A 26,787-nucleotide genomic window follows, 5' to 3' on the forward strand; every position below is an offset into this window, starting at 1 on the left:
TCAGAAAGGCTTTTCTAAATTTGTTGTGATCTCTGGGTTTCTCAGTTTGGATTCTCCAGTGACAGTAAGTTTCATTTATGGATTAGGTTTCTAAACATCAAGGTGATGTTTCTACTCTTGTGTGAGTTCACTAACACACAGTGTGTGCTGACCCCTCAACAGAAGGCTTTCTACATCCTACCCCATAGAGAGGAGAGAACACGAAGAGTTGCCGTGGGGGCCTTTATGTGTCAGACCTACAAGTGAATTACCTCATTATGCTCACATCCCATTGGCTAGCTCTCATGCATACTGTCCCACCTGGATGCAACAGCAGCTGAGAGATAAAGACTTGCTCTGTGTCCAGTTTGGTAAAAGCATTGCCAGGTATCTATTGTGTGTGAGTTCTATGAAGGCTGACTTTTGGTAGGACTTCCCACATTCATTACAACCACAGGGAGGGAGGGATATGGATATATCCATATGGATATACTGTCGGGCCAACAGTTCTCAGTTACAGCAAGATGGTTTCACACATCCATCTTTACAGTGTTTCTCTTCTATGTGTATTCTCTGATGTGTGGTGAGATTTGGTTTGTGGCTGAAGGTCTTCCCACATTCATACATTTACATAGGGTTTCTCCCCTGAGTGAATTCTCTTACATTTAATGAGGGTCGAACTATCATAGAAAGATTTTCCACATTCATTGCATTCAAAGGGCTTCTCTCCCATGTGTGTTCACTGATGTACATTGAGGGATGCCTTCTGGCAAAATGTTCTCCCACATTCTTTACATTCATAGGGTTTCTCCCCTGTGTGAATCCTCTGATGTTGAATAAGTTGGGACTTCTGGCAAAATGCCTTCCCACATTTGTTACATTCAAAGGGTTTCTCCCCAGTATGAATCCTCTGATGTTTACTGAGGGTTGACTTCTCAGAAAAGGTTTTCCTACATTCTACACATTCATAAGGTTTCTCCCCTGTGTGAGTTCTCTGATGTTTAAGAAGAACTGACTTCCCACAGAAGGTCTTCCTACATTCATTGCATTCATGTATTCTCTCCCCTGTATGAAGTCTTTGATGTTTACTGAGGGTTGACTTCATATAATACATTTTCCCACGTTCACTACATTCATAAGACTTCTCCCCTGAGTGTATTCTCTCCTGTACATTGAGTTTTGACTTTATACTGAAGGATTTGTCACACTCATTACATTTACAAGGTTTTTCTCCTATGTGAGATCTCTGATGCACAGTCAGGTCTGACTTTTGGGAGAAAGATTTTCCACATTCACTACATTTTAAGGCTTCTCCCCTGTGTGTGTTCTCTGATGTTGACGGAGGGCTGAGTTCTGGTAGAAAGTTTTCCCGCATTTAACACATTCATAGGTCTCTCTCTTGTATGAATTCTTTGATGTACAGTGAGGGCTGGCTTATGGTAAAAGGGTTTCCCACATTCATTACATTCATAGGGTTTTTCTCCTGTGTGTGTTTTCAGATGTACGATGAGGTTTGACTTACGGAGGAAGGTTTTCCCACACACATCACACTCGTGGTATTTCTCACCCATGTGAATTCTATGACATTTCTTCCAAAGGACTGACTTATCACAGGTTTCTCCACATGCCTTAAATTTATAGGGATTCTTCCTTGAGTAAATTATCTGGCCTAACATGCGGTTTGACTCACCCCTGAAAGTTTTCTCACATTCATTATAATCACGGAATTTCTCCCCTGTGTGAGTTCCTTTATGTGTAATGAAGAGATCATTACTGTGGAAGGCTTTAATGCATTCACTATATTCAAACAGTTGCTCTGCAGTGTGAATCTTTTGTTGCCAAACAAAATCCCCATTATGATAGAAGATGCTCTCATTTTTATTAAATTCATTGAACTTCTTTCTAGTTATGAGTTTCCTCATGATTAATATCCAGAAGCAATTTCTCACGCCCACTGGCATCATCGGATTTCTTTCCTGAATAGTTTCTATTACTGGTGGGTAACTCTGACATATTTTTTAAACCAATTCCACCTAGATTATATTTACTAGACATTTTCCTGGAAGGAACAGATTAAATGTTTTCCTTAATACATTTTCTCTCTGTGTAATCACTTTTTGTTATTGATAAATGCATCTTGCCATAAATGTCTGTCTTGGTTTTCTTTGCTTTCTACCATGCCATCAACTAGAAATAAGAAAAACATACTTTATGCATCTGAAACTAGTTCTTAAAATTGGGCCAACACACAAATATCTTTCATATACCCAACTCTTTGCTTTCAGACCCAGTCTTTTGGCATAAAAGCAATACCAAATAAATATTTTCCATTCCCCGTAATTTGCTGAGGAGCAGGGAAAGAGGTGACAATAACCCAATCAATCAAACCTATTGTGGTGGAAGAAGGGAAAGTAAGACTGGCAATGAATGCACACACATTTATTTGGTCCTTCACAAAAGTACATTTCAAAATGGATAGAAGGGGTAAAATAAACATAAAGAATAGAAAATAAAGGATTCAGTAAGAGTGGATGGATTACAACGAGCAGAATTCACAGTAATATATGCTCAATAAAAAAAAATATATAGTAAATGTGACATGGAAAATAGGTAGACAAGAGTGTTGTTTGAAGAAGTTACCAGAGGAAACAAAGTGCTCAGAGGAGACGAATCAGAGTCTAGGTGCTAACTTTGTTAATCCTGCCTTCAAGAAGACAGCCAGAATTCCATCACTCTGCACAGTCTATTACCTTGAACCTAGTTTATGGCACTGTCGTTTTTCCTAACTGGTCTCCTTGCTTCTACTCTCTTCTCTCATGGCGATCAGCTTCCTACATCTCTCTCCTGCTAATATAAATTCTGTGAGATCAAGGGACTTATTTCACCACTGCTCTATCCCTTTCATTTAAAACATGACTGGCATGGAGCAAGTGTTCAGTTAATATTGGTTAAACTAATCTATTAATTCCTGACAACAAAAGAAGTCCTTGAAAATGAAGGGAATATGGGAAGCTGAGAATGCTAGAGTAAGGAGACTCACCAACATAAAATATCTTTTAAGACACAGGAATGGATTTTAAGGTACAAGTAGAAGGGAGTAAACTCTTAAAAAGGCAAAAAAAAAAAAAAAAAAAAAAAGAACATCAATGTGTGAGAGTACATCTGTGGTGAATTTAGGTATCTGAGGTATGCGGGTTAAACATCCTTAGTCACTTCTAAACAGAGTCTCTTGAAAGAGGGTCTTGAAAACACTCCGAAGATGCCTATACCTGAAACAACAACCTGGAATCTAATTTCCCTGGATTGCTCACGTAGGTAACACTGGCTTGCAAACTCCTCCTCTAATATCCATGATGCTCCTTGCTCTAACTTGAAGATCTCCTCTGGTTTGGTAATGGAATGTCCTGATAATGGAAAACAATATGGGACACAGGAAAAGCTGCCTGGCTTTAGGAATGCAGAAGAAAAACCAGAGTCCAGCTGTAGGTTCTACACACTGAAGGGACCCATTGGAATCTTTCAATGGGGAGGTGAAAACACAACAATATTCCTGGCGTCCAAACCTAAATATCATTAAACTCTACAAAAGATCCATATGCTTTGGTCACAACAGGAGGACATGCGTGATGCTGTTGCTCAGAAAAGCTTTGCTTACCCAGTGAGATGAAGAAGCCATCGTTCTCCAACATCACATCCCTGTACAAAGTCCTCTGATCAGGGTCAAGTTGACCCCACTCCTCCTGGGTAAAGTTCACAGTCACATCCTCAAATGAAATTGATCCCTGTAACACACATATCTGATTAATCAGAAGTGCTCAAAACTGTATGACAGAGGAGGAACTAATTCTTCACCATGTTCACTACTGAGTTTACTCAAAAAAGTTTATATAGGAGATTTACCATATTGCCTGTTTTGTTTTATATGTGGTGACAGAAACAGAAATATAAGAAGAAGAAATACGTACTCATATACATGAAAGTGTCCTCGTTTCTGGAGACACTAAAATACATAAAACACTGTTTCTTCTACTCTCAGGAAGCTTACAATCTAGTATGGATGCAGACAGGATTAAATAATACCATAAGATCAGGAGAGAACTGAATTTGGGGCTTTAATGATATAAAATGCCCTAATGTGGTAATTTGGCATGGTTCATTTAGACAAGAGTTCTCCAGAGTATTTGGTGACTCACTCTTTTAGGGAGGAAAACTTTTAAGCATCAAACTGCCACAAATTTGTGGCAATATATAGGTATGTCTGAATGTTTATGGGCTACTCTACAGGGAGTCCATTCTTTGCATGGTCCTGACATGCACGAATTTCAGTTACCACAATTTATTTAGTTGAGTAACAACAGTCCCCAACAACCTGATCAGATTTCAGTTACTATGGTAACTGTGAGTAATCACATCAAATATAAACTTCGCTGCTGGCTCTTCAATTCACAAATCACTACATAAATAACAGACACACATCATGAACAATGATCAATCACATCATTTCTTTCAAAGTCTGCCAGTGACTGACCACTGCACATCTGTTATTCAGTTCACACACAGACAGCAAGACACACAAAAACACCTGTTGCCTCCTTGTCTCCTAGCAATATGGCATTTTCCAAAAATGGTTAAATGGTTTGCAAAAGGGAATTGGCCAACAGCGATGAAAGAGCAGCAAAGAAATGAGAAGTGATTACAGAAGTGAAATTCAAATTAAATATAGAGTTTTAGAAGAAATACCTGACTGTGGGAATTTGAACAATGTTTCCATTTGAGACATTCTAGATCTACAACCAAAGATCTTACTGAAGGAGTACTCAGTACTAAATATTACAGTATTTCTTTCATTTTTATATACATTTATAACCAACAGAAAGATTTTTAATGTTTTCACAAATATTTTTGAAGACTGCAGAACAGCTACCATTTTCCCCACTGATTAAGCCTGCTTTGCATGGTTTCAGTGTATATGCCCATTTTTCTAGCCCCACACTACAGTGCAAAGTAAGGACTGTCTATGTGCTACACATAGATATCCACATACGTTCAGTATATAGTACATATAGCCACCAAATTCACCTAAGCTCAAAGTGGGCTGTGTGCTGATTGACTGGCTGAAGAATTAACTGAAGGATTATCAGAACACTCTGGGCATTTGCCACTCTGTATAATCACAGCTGGGGGCTGAAGGATAAAACATTAAAAACAAAAATGTTTTAGGTAAATGCTTCAGGGACTCCGGCAATGACCAAATCAGCCAGAAAGAAAATGGGTACTGGTTTTGTTTTAAGGCAGGTCTTTGATGCGATAGGTCATGATGGTCTAACTCCATGGTATGAACGATCTGTACTTCAGAAATCAATAGTCCCTTAAAGTTGCCTATATACTCCCTGCTGATAAACTGAAAGGAAATTCACCAGGTTATATCTTTCCAACAATTTCCTTTACAGATCCCTGAAGTCAGTTCTTTCATTGATGAGAGAAAATAGATAAAGGAATAGCATTCTACATTTCTGAATAAACTCACAATAACCAATAGCTACCTACATGAATCAAACCAAATCTTCACACATAAACATAAATGGACAATGAAGGTTTCACTAGAAATTTAAGAACCAGTAACACAAAAGACATGCACCAGATGAAGTGAAAAAGAAACTATGAAGAAAACAAAACTATGTAATTATTATGATTCCAAGAATAGGAAACGACTGTTTTTAAAGACACTGGAGATTAATAGTATTTAAAAGAACATCACTTCACCTTACACCCATTAGCAAACAAAAGTATTGATGAGGCTGTGGAAAAACTGGAACGCTTGTGCATGTTGGTAGGAATATAAAATGGTATAGCTAATACAGAAAAGAGTACGGTGTGTCCTCAAAAACTTAACAATATAATTTGCTAATTCTCCCATAACAAAAGTGCCTACCACACACTGGATGGCTTGAGCAAAGAAATTTATTTTCTCATTGTGCTGGAGGCTGGAAGCCCAACATCAGGATGTTAGCTCACTGACCTCCTCTTGTCTCTAGACATTTTAATCCAACTACCTTTGAGATTAGAGACAATAACCAGGTAGTTGTCATATCTAACAAACGATTTTTAAAAATCTATCATATTAAAAACTAATTCAGATCATTTCTATAACACATGAGATGTGAGAGGAAAGGACAGCAAAATATGTAAAAGGTCAGGTCACATCTAGAAAACGGAAATTCTTGATGTTGATGGAAAAAATACAAATACAAACCTATGTTAAATGTTTCCAAGAGAACCAGTGGAAAAAAACAGAACCCTGAATTTCCAAACCACTAGAAGGGAGATATAGAATCGACAGAGAAAAATTAAAGAAAGGAAAGAGGGTGGGATAAATAAAAATACAAATAAAAAAGGAAGGACTAAAACTAAACATCATCAGTGACCATAAAAAATGTGAATGAGGGAAAATTCCCAATATAAAAGGAAATCAGGTCATGCACAAAAATAATCCAGCCAAGTACTGTTGACTAGTCACATGATCATAAAATAAGTATGTCTATATTTATACACGTATTTATTTATATACATACCACACACATATCGATACATATGTGTATATTTATACAAAGTACATGCATACAATATAGAAAATAGATCAGCACCTCACTAATACCTTTCCTTTTTTTTTTTTTTTTAATTTTTTTTTTTAACGTTTTATTTATTTTTGAGACAGAGAGAGACAGAGCATGAACGGGGGAGGGGCAGAGAGAGAGGGAGACACAGAATCGGAAGCAGGCTCCAGGCTCTGAGCCATCAGCCCAGAGCCCGACGCGGGGCTCGAACTCACGGACCGCGAGATCGTGACCTGAGCTGAAGTCGGACGTTTTAACCGACTGAGCCACCCAGGCGCCCCACCTTTCCTTTTTTTTAATGTTTATTTATTTTGAGAGAGCACACGTGCGTGAGTGGGGGAGGGGCAGAGAGAAAGGGAGACACTCCCAAGCAGGCTCTGCACTGTCAGCACAGAGCCTGACGCAGAGCTTGATCTCACAAACCATGAGATGATGACCCGATCCAAAATCAAGAGTCAGCGCTCATCCAACTGAGCCACCCAGGCGTCCTGTTACTCATACCTTTCTTACAGGACTTGTGACGGTTAGTCTGACATGTCAATTTGGTAGGCTATAGTACCCAGTTATTTAATAAAACACTTACTATGGTGGCTCAGGCAATTGAGCATCCAGCTCTTGATTTCGGCTCGAGTCGTGATCTCACAGTTTCATGAGTTTGAGCCCCATGTTGGGCTCTGTGCTGATGGCACAGAGCCTGCTTGGGATTCTCTCTCTCTCTCCTTCTCTCTCTGCCCCTCTCCTACTTGCACTGCCTCTGTCTCTCTCAAAATAAATAAATAGACTTAAAAAAAAAAAACATAACACTTACCTAGGTGTTACTATGAAGGTATTTTGTAGATGTGGTTAATATCTCAATCAACTGACTTTAAGTAAAGAAGATTACCCTCAATTGGGTGGGCTTCATCCAAATAGTTAAAGCCCTTTATGAACAAAAACTAAAGTTTTCCCAAAAAGAAGGAATTCTGCCTCAAGACTGCAGGATTAACTCCTGAGTTTCCAGCCTGCTGGTTTTCCCTTCAAATTTTAGACTCACCAGCCCCACAACCACATGAGCCAATTCCATAAAATGAATGTAACATGTGTATTTATATGTGCATATGTATTATATGATACAAGTACAGGCACATCCTATTGGTTCTGTTTCTCTGGAGAACACTGATTGATACAGGCTTACAAAATACTTTTCTTCATCTTAGTTTTTTCTCCATTCTATCTCCTACCTCTCTCCCCAAAGCCACCAGAAGCTGAAAGAGATGGGGAATGGAATCTCTTCTAAAAGTTTAAGCAGGAGCACACCCCTGACAACACCTTGATGTCAGAATTCTAGCCTCCAGAACTGTGAAAGGATAAATTTCTGTTGTTTTAAGCTACCAAATTTGTGGTAACTTGTTATAGCATCCACAGGAAACCAATATTCCAACTCTCTGCAAAAACCCGATAGAAAACCAAGTTTGCTTTGCTCAGTGAGAATATATATCACCAGAGATAGCTCTCACTTAAAACAGGCACAAAATTCAGCTTTTGAATTTCAAATTGAGTGGTTGTTCATCCTTTGATATAGTTAAAAAAACCATGGAGTATGATCTCAGTCAAAAATAATAAGATAAGAATTATAATGGAACAAAGATAATCATGTGAGGCTAAGCTCTGCTAAAAGGCAACAGGAAGAGGGGCAATTCTGTGAAGCAGACAAAAGTAATCATCAATTTCAATCAGCTAAATTATGCTTTGACCTGCTGTTCTCTGTGCCCATTAAAGAACAACCAGAAGTGAAGATTATGGGCAGCATTCATTTCAGGCTTGTTGACTGAGGTTGTCAACTACCTTAATTTCATGAAGACAGAGAATTTATTTATTTATTTTTTTTCAGATTTCAGGCCAGGAAATCTTTGTGTTCCATGAAGAATTACTCTTGTTTATTTTTGTGGTCAAAGAAAGCATTTCCCTTTTGGACAGAGTATCATATTTGCACATAGTTCTTATAAAAAGTACTATTATATAATACAATGTGTAATATATATGTTAACATAAAACAATTATAATTATCTCCGCAAAACTAACATCCTGACCTTTCCTTGCTTCGGATCTGTTAATTCCATGTATTCCTTGATAGTTTTTATCATTTTTATCTTTTATTGTTTTAATGCAGTGGAAAACAATGTGAAAAATGAAAAAAAAAAAAGCTCACCCGGGATTTGTTCTTTTTCTGTTCCTTTTGGGAAAGTATAGAGAAGGTTGAATGTATAGCTATAGGAGAAGAAAACAGTAGAAGGTCATGTGAGATTTGGCTGTTATAGACTTTCGAGATTCAGCTCCTAAAACCCTATGCCCACCAGGTGGTTAAATACCACCCTGTAGAAAAAAGTTCTTTGGCCCCTGAGAAGAGTCAGCAAGAACCATGTGCAGGTAGAATTCACATGTGTGACTCTGACAGGAACTGTAGAGCTTGGCTGAGCAATTTTTCACTGGGTTTATTTCCAAATGATTTATTAATTTCAGTTTTCATTTAGAACCAATCCAGAACTAACTTAATAATTATATCAGAAGGCAAATCGTTATTTTTCATCAATGTTTTAGGAAAAATACTCAAGATATTTGTTTACTTATATTCCTACTGAGTTGCTTACCCTTAGAGTCAGAGAAATCACTCTGCAGAAAAGGATGGCGTTGCTTTACAGACAGGTCTACTTTAAAAACTGTTTCTAACTAAGTTGTAACAGACTTGGTGGACTTACCTCATGGACAGTTTTCTGGTCCCGGTACTGACACTAACAAATTGGGTGACTCTGGGCAGATTACTTACACACTCAGAGTCAAGGTTTCCAGCTTTGAAATTAAGCACACAGAGGACCCTACTCTGTGACTCTGTAAAGGCAGGGTAGAAGGAGCAGCAGCATACCTCGAGAGGGCACATAAAACGAGGGACATACAAGAACATCTCAAAATCTAGAAAACGTGAGTGGAGGTTGGAGGCAGGGCATGTTTATTAAAGGCTGGTGATAGAATTCCTTCAGTTGTGCCTGGTGATCTCTCCCTGCAGACCATGCCGACACGAAACCTCTAATGAATTAATATTTCCCATGCAGGCTGCCCCTCACCCACCACTCTCAGTGCTCCACTCACCTATCTTTTCTGAAACTTGGTCCCGACCTCTCACCATCATGGTGAGGCCCTCTGGATGTGGTGATAGTGAAACAATGCTCCTTCTGAGCAAAATAAAGAACGGCTACTTCAGACTACGCAAACCTAGGACCTGCTCCTTTCTAGCAGTTTCCTGCCTCTGCTCTAAAGACTGTGGTAAGAAGTCTGAAGTCAGAGGAGTGATCTTCAAGGTAGGATTCCTATTCCTGGGGCTTCTTCCTTCTTACTTAACAAAAGCTGCTTTTTTCCAAGGGAGCTGGCACCTAGGCTTAAAGGACAAAATCATTTTATTTAGAAGTTTCATGCAGGGATCCAAATCTCACAGAACTTATCTGCCTAAACTCTAAGGCCACTGAGGATGCTGAAGGTTGGACAATGCAAACGGCCAACAACAGTTAATGCCACCTGACCCAAGGGTTCCTAGATGTCAAGAAATCCCAAAATACATGATCATAAGGTGAGATTCAGCTCATACACTTTAGGATTGTTTCCTTGGGAGCTGAGAAAAGTGCTGTGAGAAGTACGATGCCGGTTTTAGAGAGGGTTGTCTACGTGGGCTGTGAGTTCTTGAGTATTTCACTGGAGCCCTCTGAGCCTCAGTTTCCTTGTTTGCCAAAACAGAAAACAGTTACATAAAGGCTGTTTGCAGCATTAAATAAAGTTTAGCCAATTAAAAAAACACACAGTATCTCCCAAATAACTTAACAGCTAATATTAACTAAGCTCTGTTCCGTCTGTTAAAAACTATACGTACTTTCAAAACGTAGGTAAAAAACAGAATCCTCAGGACAACCCCACGTGGCACATAATACTCTTGTTTCCCCGAGCAGGCGACCACGTAGCTCAGTCATCTCGCCTGCAGTAACTGACTTAACAGCCGCTCCACCAGGATCCAAAGCTCACGCCCCCTTCCCGCAACTGCGCAGACACGGCGGCCCCACGCTGGACACCGCCCCCTCTGCAGGCAGAAGCGCCCACCCTGGCAGTCCGTCCCAGAGGCCGCCCCCGCCCGCCTTTGGCTGACCCACGTGCCGGGGGTCTCGCCGCGGGGCTACTCCTCCCCCCCCTCCCCCCCCCCCGCCGCCGCCCCGCTGGTCTTTGCCCACCCAGCCTGGGCGCACCCGCCGCTCGCGCAGCGCCAGCGCCCCGAGCGCTGCAGGATTTCCTCAGCCGGGAGTGGAAACGCTAGGAAGACACCTGAAGACCGAAATACACATGCGCACAATGAGCCTCAAGCGAGTCTTTCGCCGCACCTGCGCTGTGCGAGGCAAGGAAACCTAGGACTACGTTTCCCATAAACCCTGGCCCCACGCCCCGTGTGAAGAGTTTTCCTTGAAGAGCAGAGGTCGCCCTCAGGGGCTGGGTGGGCCCGATTCTTTCTGGGCCGCGGGACGCTGCAAAATCATGCAGGGTGATGCGACGTGGTTAAAGAAATCTTGTTTAAGAGAATAAACTGTAAAGGACACGTTGGGGACCACTAGGGAACCGTGAGCTATGTGGTTAAAATATAAACAGGTTAATTTTGTCCATTGTAACAAGTAGAATAGTATTTCCTTGCCTTCAAATTCATGTCCATCAGGAGCCTCAGAATGTGACTTTATTTTTTAATATGATCATCGCAGATGTCATTAATTAAATTAAAATGAGATCGTGCCAGATTAGGGCGGACCCTAATCCAATGTCTGGTGTCCTTATAAGAAAATAGAGGAAATATAGGCCTTGTGCACAGGGAGACAGATTGGAGGGAGGTGCCTGTAAGCCAGTGGGTGTCAAAAGATTGCCAGAAAACATCAGAAGCTAGGAAAGAAGCATGGTACAGATTCCCTCTTAGAACCTCTATTAGGAAACAACCCTGCTGACACCTTAATTTTGAAGCTGGCATCCACCTTTTTAGTTCAGATGAAGTAATGAACACTAGGGGTCATATTGTCCCTAGGCACAGCTGGACCAGCCAGCCTGGGGCTCAGTGGGTTAAGTAGGGGACTTCAGCTTAGGTCATGATCTCACAGTGCTTGTTCTGGCAGTGCGGAGCCTGCTTGGGATTCTCTCTCTCTCCCTGCCCCTCCACTGCTCTGCTCTCTCTCTAAAAATAAATAAACTAACAAAAAACAAAAAACTCCACTGGCTTTTCTTTTTCTTTCTTTCTTTTTTTTTTTTTTTTTTAATGGAGAAGTCTATCCTCAAATGCATACGGAATTGCAAGGGGCTCCAATACAGTCTTGAAACAAAAGAACAAAGTTGGAGACACACTTCCTGATTTCAAAATTTACTACAAAGTTACAGTAATCAAAGCAGTGTGCTACTAGCATAAGAACAGACACATAGACCAATGAAATAGAAATAAACTCATGCTTCTATAGACCACTGATTTTCTACACAGGTGCCAAGGCTGTTCAATGAATGAGGAAAGCTCAGTGTTTCCAACGAATGGTGTTGAGACAACTCGATTTCCACATGCAAAAGAATGAAGCTGGCCCCCTCCCTCACAATATTTAATAAAATTAACTCCAAATGAATAAATGACCTAAATATGATATAAAACCGTAACACTTTTAGAAGAAAACAAGAGTTGAATCCTTGTGGCTTTGGATATGGCAATGCATTCTTAGATATGACACCAAAAGTACAACCAGTCAAAGGAAAACATTAATCGATGCCATCAAACTCAAAAACTTTTCTGCATCAATGACACTATGAATAAAATTGAAAAGACAGCCCACAATTTAACGTTCCCAAGCACTTGGCTTACATAACCAAAAACAGATCAAGAATGAATGAGCTGGTATTAGCTGGTGCCATGGAAAAATAATCACAATCTCTCACCCAATTTTCATCCCTAAGCCAGTTCTGAGACAATTTTTGGTGGAAGGAAAGGAAGGATTGTCTTGGGGGTTCCCAATGCCCCAGCAATATATATATGATAGCTAGTCCCTTAATCTTTTCCTCAAAGAAATCTCCATCCATTTACCAGAGCAACAGTATACTGGCAAAAGAGGAATATCTAGATCTTTGAAATGTTTATATTCATAGTCTGAGTTGATACAAGGAGACCCAAAATGCCATCATTGAGCTTGTTTGGTTGTGACCATACAGAGTCCTCATCCAAGTCCCTCTTAAAATCCAAAGCATATACAGAAATGCTTGAGTGAATAACTGAAATCAATACACTCAGCAGCTGATAGAACTCTCACACTGCCTTGCTGACTTATGGAGTAAGAGCCGTTACTGAAGGAAAGGTATGTCAAGTGGTACCCATTACAACTATTTTCCTTTGCCTGGCTAAATCAGCAAATCAAAGTCAACATGGATCCCAGAATGTTAATAATCATAGCAGATGTGGTATCTTTAGTTGAAAAAATTAAGTGTCTAGAGCTTAATATGCAGCTATTAAATTGCAAAAGCACTCTTTCCAATTCTCCTAAAGGAGACTTGAAGCCAATTCATCTTATTCTGGGATGGGTAGCTGTACCTGTTCAATCTTGCCCTAATCATGTTTACTCTCCTGTTCTCTGTTACACCAGAGACAGTCTTCAGTCAGTTCCACAAAACATCATCCTGGCCCACTATACTGATGATAAGTTAATGAAACCTGATGAGTAGGAAGTGGTAAGTACTCTGCTTAACCTGATAAGACAGACATTCAGTATAGAAGATAAAGATCATACATCAGAGGTTTGGGTGTCTGGGACAAGGGTGAATATTCCCCTCAATTCAAGTTCTTACACAACTTGCAATTCCCACCAAGAGAGAAAGTACTAGGAAGTTCCACTTACACCTTGGAAAAGCACCTACAAGACACTGCTCCGTCCCCTTTGTTGGGTGGCTTGGAAGGATGCCTATTTTGACTCAGGCACAGGGCAACAAAAGGTTTCAGCAGGTTCCATCTGTTGTTCTTAATCCAATGGTGTGAGTATTCTCAATGGTAAAACATGACACTATGTAGAGCTTCTGGCAAGTCAAGATAAGCAATCGCAGTGCAGACCTCTAGGATTCTGGAGCAAAGCCATGCCCCTTGCAGCAAAGAACCTCTCATTATTTTAAAAGCAGCTCTTGGGGTGCCTGGGTGGCTCAGTTGGCTAAGCATCCAACTTCGGTTCAGGTCATGATCTCACGGGAGGTGGGTTCAAGCCCCATGTCAGGCTCTGTGCTGACAGCTCAGAGTCTGGAGCCTGCTTCAGATTCTGTGTCTTCCTCTCTCTCTGCCCCTCCCCTGCTCACGCTCTGTGTCTCTCTGTCCCTCAAAAATAAGTAAACGTTTAAAAAGTTAACAATAAATAAATAATAAATAAACTAAAAGCACCTCTTACATGCTATTGGATCCTAGTAAAAACTGAGCAGCTAACTATGGCAATTCTGTGATTAGAGCTTCTCATCATGTGGAGACATTGTCAGACCCACCAAGTCACAAAACAGGTGGGGACATAACAGCATTTATTGTGCAAAAGAAATGTTGCATTGGGAATTGGGCCTGAGTAGACACAGACAAGTCAAGTAATTTGTTACATAAACAGGTGACTCATAGCGGTTTCCTGGGTTGTACAAATCTCTCTACTTCAGTTCACATCTAACACTATATGAGACTGTTCTCTGTGACCAACTATCAGAGGAAAAACCCCAGGCCTGTTTCCTTCATGTTGGTGTCTTTTCTGGCCACTCCAATTCCACTCAGAAGTATTTCCGAAAGGCAGTGGTGAGAAGGGTATCATCCTAGTAAGTAGCATTTTAAATTGTACACTTGTTCATCACCTTTGTGGCAGGAAAAGTGATCAGAGGTAGGGATATATTCATACTCTTGAAGACTAGCAAATGGTTTGACCAGTTGGAGCAAGACTGGAAGACTGGAGCCAAGGAGGTCTGGGAAAAAAGTACATGGCCGGATATATGGTGTTGGGCACAAAGTGTACAGATCTTTGAGACTTTGTCAATGTCAATCAGAGAGCAGCTACCACGGAAGAGCAATGAGCATTAGGGTAGATGGAATCATTCACCCAGGGTATGTCGCCCTCAGCCCCCTTAGTCCAAAAATGGAGTAATTGTAGCTGGGATGGAGACTATTCATGGGCCTGGAATTATGAGTTTTATCTATGTATTATTTGTGTTTATATTTACCATTTACTACTAAACAGCTGACCTTTCAGAAGTGGAAACCAATGCAGAGCACTCAGTACAGTACCATTTCTTTTTTTTTTTTTAATTTTTTTTTAAACGTTTTTATTTATTTTTGAGACAGAGAGAGACAGAGCATGAACGGGGGAGGGTCACAGAGAGAGGGAGACACAGAATCTGAAACAGGCTCCAGGCTCTGAGCTGTCAGCACAGAGCCCGACGCGGGGCTCGAACTCATGGACTGTGAGATCATGACCTGAGCCGAAGTCGGACACTCAACCGACCAAGCCACCCAGGCGCCCCAGTACAGTACCATTTCTTGCAGAGATTCTTTTAGCAGATACTTTGGCAGGCAGATTTCACTGGAGTCCTTCCATCCTAAAAGGGCAATAATTTTTCCTATTTGAGATTTGAGTATATTCTGATTATGGGTTTGTTTTTCATGCCCTGGACGCCTCTGTGTCTAATGTCATTCCCAAATCATTGGGGAAGGGTAGATATCCAGGTTGACAAAGCAGGGAAATAACGTGGAATGACTTGTAGAGTAGGCAACCTAGTCCTAGTATTCGTTTCAAGGAATTCCAGTCAAAATTAGGAAGGGGGACTGGGGTGGCTCAGTTGGTTAAGTGTCCGGCTTCGGCTCAGGTCATGATCTCAAAGTCTATGAGTTCGAGCTCTGTGTTGGGCTCTGTGCTGACAGCTCAGAGCCTGGAGCCTGCTTTGGATTCTGTGTCTCCCTCTCTCTCTGCCCCTTCCCTACTCATGCTCTCTCTCTCTCTTTCTCTCTCTCTCTTCCTCTCTCTCTCTCTCTCTCTCTCAAAATAAATAAGCATTAAAAATTTTTTAAATTAGGAAAACAAGAGGAAAATGTACTATATGCAATATATAACTATATTGTAAAAAATAAAGCTACAGAGAATTTTGGGGTTGTGTAGTTTTGATGCTACACATGTTTATTATACATAATACCCATTCCATTGAAAAATAAAAGGAGTATTAAAGATCAGTTTAGCTGTTTTAAATAGTACTACTTTTTACTTTATAAACTTCAAGGTATAATATAGTTTACAGCTACTTTCTCTCATAAAATTCATTTTGTAGTATTAACAATTGTACCCCCAGAATTGCTTATTTTATGTAAATTTTGATTTACCTGAACTGAATAAATGAAGAGATTAAAAGAGAGAATATTGTTATAATGATGATTCTCCCCAAATTTAACGAAAGATTAAATCCAATCTCTACTAAAACTTCTCTAGGCTTCTTGTGGAAATTGACAAGCTGACTCTAAATTTAAATGCAAATTCAAAGGATCTAGAATAGCCAAAACAATACTGATGTATGTTATGTATGGTTCTGGCATAAGTACAGGCATACAGATCAATGGAATTTAATTGAGAGTTCACAAGTAAACTCTTATTGCACAGGATGCTGTGAGTCAATGGTCAACTGAATTTTGACACAGATGCCAAGGCCATTCTAGGGAAAATTAAGTTCTGTGCTAAGACAAATGAGATATCCATAACTACTGCTGGGACAATTGTATATTCACATACATAAAAATGAACTTAGACTCTAATAAAGCATGATAAACAAAAAGTAAAGCAAATGGACCAAAGACCTAAATATAAGAGCTTGAAGTATGAAATGTACAGAAGAAAATGTAGGAGAAAAAACTTTGTGACCTTTCCAAAGAATTCTTAGATAAGACACTGAAGGCACAATCCATATAAGAAAAAATTGATAAACTGGATTTTCGTTAAAGTTAAAAACTACTGTATTTCAAAAGACAGTATTAAGACAAAAGATAATCTACAAATTGAGAGAAAATATTTACAAATCATCTCTCTGATAAAAGTCTTCTAACCAGAATATATAGACTTAAAACTCAATAAGGCAAACAACTCTATTAAAAAAATGTGCAAGACTTGAATAAGACATTTCACCAGAGAAATACAGAAATGGCTAACTAGCAAATGCAAAGTTACCAAATCCCATTAGTCATTGGGGAAATGCAAATTAAAACTACAAGATACTAGTTCAGACTTACTAGAATGATTATTAAATTTTTTTTAACGTTTATTTAGTTTTGAGACAGAGAGAGACAGAGCATGAACAAGGGAGGGGCAGAGAGAGAGGGAGACACAGAATCTGAAACAGGCTCCAGGCTCTGAGCTGTCAGCACAGAGCCCGACGCGGGTCTGGAACTCACGGACTGTGAGATCATGACCTGAGCCGAAGTCGGACACTTAACCGACCAAGCCACCCAGGCGCCCCCTAGAGTGATTATTAGAAAGACAGGTGATAATACCAAATGACGGTGAGGACGAGAGAAACTGGAACACCACATAAATGAACCTACAAAAACCAAGTTAGTTAAATAAAAGAAGTTAGACCTAAAGGACCACACATTTATATGCAACATCTTGTTCCAGAAAACAGTTATGTATAAAGACAGAAAGCATATCAGTGTTGGCTGATGGCAGAGTAAAGACAGACAGAGTATTGATTCAACAGAATATTTCTGGGTGATAAAAATGTCCTAAGATTGGACTGTAATGAGACATGCACAACTCTAAAAATATACCAAAAACCACGAAATTGTACAGATGGTAGGTGAATGTTATGGTATGTAAATTATACCTCAATGAAGCTGTTTTTTAAAAGCCAATGGAAATGCCTCCTAGGAACAAATTCCTCTCTACAGATTAATTTTTCAGATTCTGTAAGCTTACTTTTAGGTGGAGAGAGCAACCATTTCCGGGAGGACTCAAAGGTAAAGTATCTACCAAATACTGGTGTCAGCTAAAATGGTGTTTTATGGTAATCCAAACAGACAAGCCACTTTAAGAAGAGTGTGTTTGGGGGCGCCTGGGTGGCTCAGTCGGTTGAGCGCCGACTTCGGCTCAGGTCACGATCTCGCGGTCTGTGAGTTCGAGCCCCGCATCGGGCCCCTGTGCTGGCAGCTCAGAGCCCAGAGCCTGTTTCAATTCTGTGTCTCCCTCTCTCTGACTCTCCCCCATTCATGCTCTGTCTCTCTCTGTCTCAAAAATAAATAAACGTTTAAAAAAAAAAATTAAAAAAAAAAAAAAAAAAAAAAAGAAGAGTGTGTTTGGCTATCACCTTCTCAGTACCTGAGGACAATAAAGATCTCTTTCTCTCTCAGGTAAGATGTAAATATAATTGCAGAACACCAGACACCTTATTAAGTTATTCATTTCTTACACTAGGGCATCAAAAGTGGAAAATCCTAAAACTATACAAAGCTGCTGGCAATTAGCACCTCTGTGTTTTTTTACTGTAGGAAGTGTCCTCCAACAAAATCTGAAAATGATCTTTTGAGTAATGTCAAATCTACATATCCCTTTTGGAGTCTTATTAGGCACTCAGCATGGGACAGCTCAAACCAGGACTCTACAACACCCACTGAATTGGGTTAGGAGCCTATAGGAACAGACTATCATCAGCCTGTATTCATCTCTTTACAGGTGGACGCTGACAAATTTTATGCAGATGGTAAAAAAAAGTTATATATTTCCCAGTGAACAAATATTTGCTCTAGACTAGAACAAAAAGAAATTCCTCAGATTAATTTACTAAGAATCCCTTAAATTATAGGACCCTCTCAGCACTTAAATTATGGAAGCAGGAAGTAAATGAATGAACTAGAAGCCTTATCTTTTCTTTCTACTGTGCTTAAAGCTACCTTGACCAATACCCCCAGTATTTACTGGGTTGGAAATTTGTAGCAAGATGCTGCTTATCACTTATCATGGGGTTTTCGTGTTTTATATATAGCTTTCTGGCTAGTGAACTTCCTTTTTTCTTTCAAGCTGGCTCCAAATTACCTGTAAATATTCTAGATAGCAACCGTTGGAAATACCAACTAGTTAATAGAAATGACAGAAAATGAAAATGCTCAAACTAAGCAAAGGTTGCCACTGCAACCTTGCAAGATTCACTTTAAAATATTTTAAGTGATCATTATCATTTTGGTGGTAATGATCTCACAACTACAACTACCATGAGGAATTGATACTATATTTTTTTCATTGTACCAAAAAGATAAATGGTAAAAATGATCAAGGTATTTTACCTTGTCAAGACACACATTTTAAAGGACTACATGCTAATTCAACAGCACTGGCTTCCTCACCTGTCAATCCTATAAAACCCTGCTCATTTCCACCCAAAACTGGAATATTCACACTTGTACAATCTTCCTCATCAGGACCGTAAGTTCCACTTTTCCTTTTTTTTTTTTTTTAAGTTTATTTATTTATTTTGAGAGTGAGAGAGAGCGCAAGCAGGGAAGGGGCAGAGAGAGAGAGGGAGAGAGAGAATTCCAAGCCGGTTCCACACTGTCAGTACAGAGCCCAACAAACCGTGAGATCATGACCTAAACCAAAGTCAAGAATGAGTCGGTCACTCAACTGACTGAACCACCCAGGTGCCCCTAAGTTCTACATTTTATTAACTGTTATCCGGTACTAGTTCATACAGCTTCTTACGACCAAAAAAAAAAAGGATGTTTTAATTAATTCTGGGGGGGTGGGGAGAGCTCTGTCTTCAGAGAGCTCTTGAAAATGTACAGTATAAATATATTGTAACTATAACAAAGACTCAGATTCTCATCTTGGGCCTGAAAGCTGGGCTATGTATTCCTCTTGTATTTTGTTGTTTCTTTCTGTAGTATGTCAGTAGTCATTTATTCTGTGAAATGAGAATGCACTGATAAAAGATTTTGAGTAAATGTCTAGGAGGTTTAACACAATTATCAGTTTCAGGGATATGCAATCCCTGTCTTTTCTGTGTGGTGCATTTTTGTTTTTCATATACTAATTAAAGAGGTGGAGATCAGTCTCTGTCTTTTCTGTTGAACTTGAAATAGCCACCATACTAATGGAAGTGAGACAGATATCCTTCCCATTTTGATTATATTCATTAATTTCAGTAGACATTTCTTCAAGCTTAATATTGAAAAGTGACTTTCCACATACATCACATCCATCAATCACCTTTCTTACCCAGTTTCTATTACCAATCGTTAACTCTGAAATATGTTTCAAACTTTTCTCCTGTGAGTCACATTTATAGTGGACTATTCTTGAACCTATAGGATTCATACCCATGTTAACTGCTTTCCCACATGAAGTATTTTTCTCATTAATCAGTGTTTGTTTGTTTGTTTGTTTTGATTAATATAAGTTGCCTGGATCGATGGTCTTGGATGTTCTGGCCTCTCCAGACTTTTTCTGGAATAAAGGAAAATTAATCACATCTGATGAATTATATTGGTTATGACTTGGCTCTCTAATTGTACTTAAATGTGGTTGAGTTTTGGCTTCAAGACCAGTCTCCCAGAAGAAAAGGCAAATTCCTCATAACTGGTGATGTTCCACCCATTGATCAATCAATCTATGGAAAAGAACCTTTTGCAGCATCAAAAAAGGAGATAAGACAATAAAATACAAGTACCTTCAGTATTGTCCAAATGTGACCTTTAACATTGAGTAAGAAATATGTAGACCCAGTGGTGATCCTTGCATCAAGGCCAAATTAATAGATTTATTTTGAATGCTGATTTCGTTATTTTAGTTCATCAGTGCTGATTAATACTGAATCTACGCTAATCATGAATTCCTATTTCTTCCCTTTACAATATTCTAACTTACTGGGGTTTTTTCAAAGTATTGCTTTATAATAATCTTCTTAACTCGAGCTAATATCTTAGTTCACACATCTGTAATTTCTATTAATTTTAGGAGGGAAGAAAAAAGGTTTTTTCCTCAACTGGCTCCTCTACCAACTAATTAGATAATCACTGAATATATAGTTCTGGTACACATAAACATGAGGAAGAGGGGAAAAAAGGCACTTATCTAGAAAAATTATAAGTAAGTTGAGAGAAAGAAACTCAACACACATAAGTCTTGGCAGAACACCTATGTGCAAGTGGAAAACAAGGAGGGAGAAAACAATAACATCTGATGCTAATAAACACTAACCATATTTAATACTAAATCACACTTAATTTGTTTAATCCTCAGAACCCTTTCAGATAGGTTCTCTTACTGTCCCCATTTTACAGATGAGGAAACTAAGGCATATAAAGATTAAGTAGCTTGTCTAAAGCCATACATCTAGAGTGGTAAGGAACAGTTTCTTGAAAACAGGATTTGAGCATAAAATTAAAGGTTTAAAGTTTCTAGGGAGGCAAAACGCAGTTCAATAAAAGATCTAGATATGTTTCAGGATATTTAAAAATACAGATTAAATGGAATTTAGGATAAGTTTTGGGAAAATAGAGAAAAATAAAATTTGGACAGGCAACATAAGGCTATCATGATAGTCCTTATTTTAAAAAAAGTTGTAGGGGCACCTGGGTGGCTCAGTCAGTTAAGCGTTCGACCTCAGCTGAGGTCATGATCTCATAGTTCATGAGTTCAAGCCCCACGTTGGGCTCTGTGCTGACAGCTCAGAGCCTGGAAACTGTTTCAGATTCTGTGTCTCCCTCTCTCTACTCCTCCCCTCCTTGCACTCTGTCTCTCTCTCTCAAAAATAAATAAACATAAAACAAAGTTGTAGATTTCAGAACTATATAGTAAGTACCAGATTTATCTTCTCAGGTTAGCATCAAGATAAAGGTCACAATTTTGGTAATCAAATCTGACAAGCACAAATAAGAATTCACCTATGTGACAATATGGTTCTGGTCGAAGTTCATGATAACTGAGCACGCTGGGGGAACTGAAAGCATAATAATAACAAGATACTGAGATAAAATGTATGAGAGGATGGGAGAGATGAAAATTTCAGGATGACTCAATCCATGCAAACGGGAGAACAACAGAGCCCAGTGACTAAAAGGAGAATTTGGAAAGTGAATAGACATTGTAAAATGGAAAGTTAATGACTTCAGTTTCTGACATTCAGAGGATGAAGCAAGTGGGACTTCTTGATGGAAGTGACCTTCCAACAGGCCAAATGCTGCTCTGTGAGGCAGAAGTAAAGTATACTAGAGACAACAGGCAGCACAGAACAGTTTTAACGAGCATGGTCTCTAGTACTAGGTAACTTGGGTATGAAATCAAGGAGCACCACTTATTTACTGGAGGACGTTGGGCATGGAATTTAATCTCCTGGGACTTCAGCTCGTTTATCCACAGAAATAATAATAGTATATGTCCCAGGGGACGGTTGTGAGAAGTAGATGAATTAATACATGTGAACTGCTTAGAACGGTGCCTTGCGCATCACAGGCTGTAACACAAGTGTTGACTACAATGATTGTAATTTTGCCACCAATTTTGGAGCCATGAACATAAAGACAGGTGACGCCTTAAAAATCGATTAATAGATTTGAAACATCTAGGAAGAGTAGGAGGTATGAAACAAAGCCTTTTAAAAAATCCTAGATTGGGGTACCTGGGTGGCTCAGTCGGTTAAGCGTCCGACTTCGGTTCAGGTCATGATTTCATAGTTCGTGAGTTCAAGCCCCACATCGGGCTCTGTGCTGACAGCTCAGAGCCTGGAGCCTGCTTCACATTCTCTGTCTCCCTCTCTCTCTGCCCCTTCCCTGCTCATGCTCTGTCTCTCTCTGCCTCAAAAATAAATAAACATTAAAAAAAAATTAAAATAAATAAATAAATGAATTAATTAATTAAAAATCCTAGATTGAGTGGAATGATTGCATAAATCAAGATTTATTGATTTAATTAATATTTCCTGTATGCCAGCAGTGTGATGAGCCCTGGTGCTGGGTGGTAAACTAGACAAACTTCAGAAGGATAAATAGTTAAGGAAGGTGGTGTGACCAAATTAGTTCTACTTACCAAAAACAAGTTTAGGTGTATTCTAGAGAGAATATTGAGCACCACCAAATAAAGCACAAAGGTACACAGGCAATTATCATTCTGGGCCAAAAACCCAATGGCTATGAAATCTTAGCAGCAGGGACAAAAGAGAAAATGGATAGTGAGTCAGAACACAGAAAAACATGAGGCACTTCACCATGAAAGGATAGAAGGAAGGAGTAGAGTTACATGATGGAGCACAGATGTTTGTAAATCACTAGACATTTAGCTATTCCTAAAGAAACTGGGGTGCCTGGGTGGCTCAGTTGGTTAAGCGTCCAACTTCAGCTCAAGTCGTGATCTCACAGTTTGTGGGTTCGAGCCCCGCACCAGGTTCTGTGCTGACAGCTCAGAGCCTGGAGCCTGCTTTGGATTCTGTGTCTCCTTCTCTCTCTGCCCCTCCCCTGCTCATACCCTCTCTGTCTCTCTCAAAAATAAATAAACATTTAAAAAAACTTGGGGCGCCTGGGTGGCTCAGTCAGTTGAGCATCCAACTTCAGCTCAGGTCATGATCTGAAAAACTTAAAAAAACTTAAAAAAAGAGACTATATCCAACATTGATGAAAATCAAAAGGAGTATATAAAAATGGGAAGAAATTGGGCAACTGAAGAATAATGAAGAAATAAATATTGAAGATACAGTAACTAGAAATTAGATTTGGGTAATGTCAGAGTGCAAAGTGTCTCTATAAACATCAAGTAGAAAATGAGCACATTCAAAGAGGAAGGTGATATTACAAAATGTTAATTTAAACATCTTGGGAGTGGTGGTCAGACATCCTTCAATATTTGTGAAGGTATGAAGTCTCTAAAATAAGATTTCCAAAAATGTTTCAGAGATCTCACAGTAGTCTGAATAATGTCCCCAAAGTTCATATCCACCCAGAACCTCAGAATGTGATATATGGAACTAGGGTCTTGGTAGATATAATTAGTTAGGATGAGGTCATGTTAGATGAGGGTGGGCCCTAAATTAGGGGAGGACACAAAGAGGGAAGGCTAGATGATAACAGAAACAGGGATTAGAGTCAGCTGTAAGTCAAGGAATGCCAAGGATTGCTAGCAACCACCAGAAGTTAGGAAGAGGTAGGAAGAATTTTCCCCTAGAGGCTTTGGAGAAAGTATGGCCCTGCTGACATCCTGATTTTGTACTTCTAGCCTCCAGAAGTGAGAGAATACATTTCTGTTGTTTTAAGTAACCCAGTTTGTGGTATTCCATTACTACGGCCCTAGGAAAATATTACAGGTGCCAAGTAACCAACTGTCCACTTTAAGATCTGATTTCCAGTAGCTTCCATCTCTTGGGTACACAATAACTCACCTGGAAGACTCTGGCTTGAGAACATCACCTCTATTATCCATGGTTCTTCTCCAACTGGGAGATCACATCTGGTTTGATTGTAAGACACCCTGTCAATGAGAAATGACACAAGACTCACGTCTACACACCTTGTGCTTCATGATGCCTAAGGACTGTCATGCATGATGACATTGCTTATTTCAACCCCAGCAGAGCAGTACCTCTCACTAGAGGTGAAGACACTGACATCCTTCCTGAAGGCCTAAAGCAATTAAGTTTTTTTTTTAACCAAACCCTTAGCAATAAAAACAATTCAACTCATGTCAACTATACTCAAATTATATATATATAGATATATATAATAAAACAATAAAAATTAAAGGGGTTGCCTGGGTGGCTCGGTCGGTTGAGTATCCGACTCTTGATTTAGGCTCAGGTCATGATCCCAGGGTCATGGGATCGAGCTCTGCATCAGGTTACCTGCTAAGCATGGAGCCTGCTTAGGATTCTCTCTCCTTCTCTCTCTGTCTCTGTCTCTGTCTCTCTCCTTCTGCCCCCTCCCTCGTGCACACACACACTCTCTCTCTTTCTCTCTCTCAAAAAAAAGTAAAAATAAAAATAAAAACAATTCAAGCCTTTAGAGGTATGACATGTTTCATCAACTCAGAATGGAAATTCATGCTCTAGGAAGTTACTTGGGAAACTCTACTTACCCACTGAAACCAGTTTGCTGTAGTTCTCCAGCATCACATCCCTGTACAGGATCTTCTGAGCTGAGTCCAGCCACTGCCGCTCCACCTGGGTGAAACTGACTGACACATCCTTGAATGATACTAATCCCTGTAAAAACAGTACATTCTGTTTAATCTGAATTAACAACTGAGGAATATGCAAAATGTTTGCTGCATGCATTGATAGAGCTTGTAAAAAAATTCCGTTTGATGCATATAATGCACCTGTTTTCATTTTTAGGGGAGAAATAAATACTGTATTAGAAATATCTTGTCACTATGCTAATTGCTAGGGGGCGGGGAAGGCCTATTGAGCTTTCTATACCTGTATATGGAAACACTCTTGTTGCTGTGAAAAATCAAGATGTGTTTGTTCCTGTTCTCAATAACATTCTGGTAGATATGCAAACACCTTTACAATAAGGTACTACAGGAGCTAGGTTAGAAATGTTCACAAGGTATATAGCATAGACAGAAAGAGGGAAAAGTTAGTTCCATTCATGTTACTAGGTCGGTGCTATGAGGCTGAAAATCTTTGCAAGAATATGCATTAGCCTCCACGTGGTAAAATGCACGAAGTATTTTAAAAGTTAAGTATAGGGGAAAGCAAATAGCATAGTGTGTTAGATGAACAGGATGAGCAGATGTGGTAAGAAAAAGATACTCAACAGGTATTCAGGGGCCAGATATGGAATAATTTTGGACAAGTTCCTATATATCAATGGTTTCCAAATACCCTTTGATCATCACTCCATCATTTCAAATGATACTATTTGTACTTATGTATATAAGTACATATAATGACAATCCAAGCATTATTTCTTAATTATTTTCTTAATTTTAGATAAAAATAAAATGCAAATTGTAACACATATTTCAGAGACCCTGGTAGGATAGCTTTGCACACTTCCTGAGATGTCTACCTTCCTTTCTGGAGACCCCCATTCCAGAAAACATGAAACCAGTGAAGAGATGTGAATAAGCCCTGGATGATCCAGATAAATCTGGATTTCAGATTTAACATTCTAGAAAAGGTGGTTCTCTTAGAAAATATATAAATCAGGCTCAATGATGCTATTTTTTAAATGGGAAGATGTCAAACTTACAGAAAAGATGCAAATAAAATATGCACAGAGAACACCCATATGCCCAGACTCATTTATTGTTAACATGTGACTCCATTTATCATTTGCATGTATTCTCTTCCTGTCTACATACAAACACAAAAATAAGAAAATACGCACACAATTTTTTTTTCTGTGCCATTTTGAAGGTGAAATTATACACATCATGGCTTTTTACTCCTAAATAATTCAGGGTGTATATATAACCATAGCAATTATCAAATTCAGTACATTTAACATTAGCATGGTACTTTTATCTAAGTAACCTTTCTTATGCCAGTTTTGCTAGTTGACCCAATAACCTCTTTTACAGCATGTCCCCCCTTCCAGTACAGATCTAGCCTAGTGTCCATGCATTTTGTTGTCATGTCTTTTTTAGCTTCCTTTAATCTGGAACATTTCCATATCTTCTATCTTTGGACATAGGCATCTTTGAAAAATATGGTTCTCCACTCTTTTTTTTTTTTTTTTGAAAAAAATAGCACGTTCACTCTTGGTTTGCCTGATATTTCCTCATGGTTAGATTTAGGTTATGTGGTCTAGACTGGGAAGTCCATAGGTGATGTTTCATGTTTCCTTCACAGGTATCCCATCCGTGGCATATGCTGTCATCTGTCCCTCAATGGAAACGCTAATTCTCATCATCCAGGCAATGAGTTGTTTGATCTCTCCACTGTGTAATTACTGCCTTTTAATCTCCCTGAGAACAAACAAGCAGTCTGTGGGGAGATTTTAAGACCTTGTAAATCCCTTAATCCTCATTAGACTGTCTCCTACGTTTAGCATCAGTTGAGGATTCTCGCCTGATGCGATCTCTACTGTGACAGATATAAAATGCTGCTTTTCTAACTCCTACGTTTCCTCCACATTTACCAGTTAGCTCTTAGCATTTTACCATAAGCAAGAAGCCTCTCTTCAGCGCCATTTAAGTATAGA

At 39.3% G+C, this 26,787-nt stretch overlaps 2 protein-coding genes across 3 annotated transcripts in view; both read right to left on the minus strand.

Moving 5' to 3' along the window:
• BMS1 (BMS1 ribosome biogenesis factor) overlaps positions 1–24,069 on the minus strand; it is a 92,798-nt gene extending 68,729 nt beyond the window's left edge. The window contains exons 1-4 of one of the 2 annotated variants that reach the window (XM_042907997.1): positions 24,018–24,069; positions 9,717–10,002; positions 8,782–8,840; positions 3,635–3,761 (exon numbers count right to left, since the gene is read on the minus strand). The gene's annotated coding sequence lies outside the window, so the exon portion shown is untranslated. Of the gene's footprint in view, positions 1–3,634; positions 3,762–8,781; positions 8,841–9,716; positions 10,003–10,488; positions 10,658–24,017 lie in introns of those variants that run through there. The other variant, XM_042907996.1, reaches the window with a different exon arrangement.
• Positions 719–26,776, minus strand: LOC122201822 (zinc finger protein 485-like). The gene is made up of 7 exons (XM_042907797.1): positions 26,747–26,776; positions 24,710–24,836; positions 10,856–10,931; positions 10,638–10,692; positions 3,635–3,761; positions 3,249–3,383; positions 719–1,332 (listed from the first exon to the last, which is right to left on the minus strand). Exons 1-7 carry the CDS (start codon positions 26,774–26,776, stop codon positions 719–721), a joined length of 1,164 nt encoding a protein of 387 aa, XP_042763731.1.
• Positions 26,777–26,787: the final 11 nt, after the last annotated feature.

This window comes from Panthera leo, chromosome D2, assembly GCF_018350215.1.
Source record: "Panthera leo isolate Ple1 chromosome D2, P.leo_Ple1_pat1.1, whole genome shotgun sequence".
In the NCBI taxonomy this organism is placed as follows: Eukaryota; Metazoa; Chordata; class Mammalia; order Carnivora; family Felidae; genus Panthera; species Panthera leo.

Excerpts from the sequence above, each read along its gene's own strand:
- LOC122201822 (XM_042907797.1), bottom strand. The coding sequence starts at position 26,776 with ATGGCGCTGAAGAGAGGCTTCTTGCTTATG. Across the intron at positions 10,693-10,855 it reads TGGCGCTGCGCGAGCGGCGG|AGGGGGCGGTGTCCAGCGTG; the intron begins GTGCGCCCAGGC and ends TTCTGCCTGCAG. Across the intron at positions 3,762-10,637 it reads CGCAGTTGCGGGAAGGGGGC|GGATCAATTTCATTTGAGGA; the intron begins GTGAGCTTTGGA and ends TGTGTGTTACAG.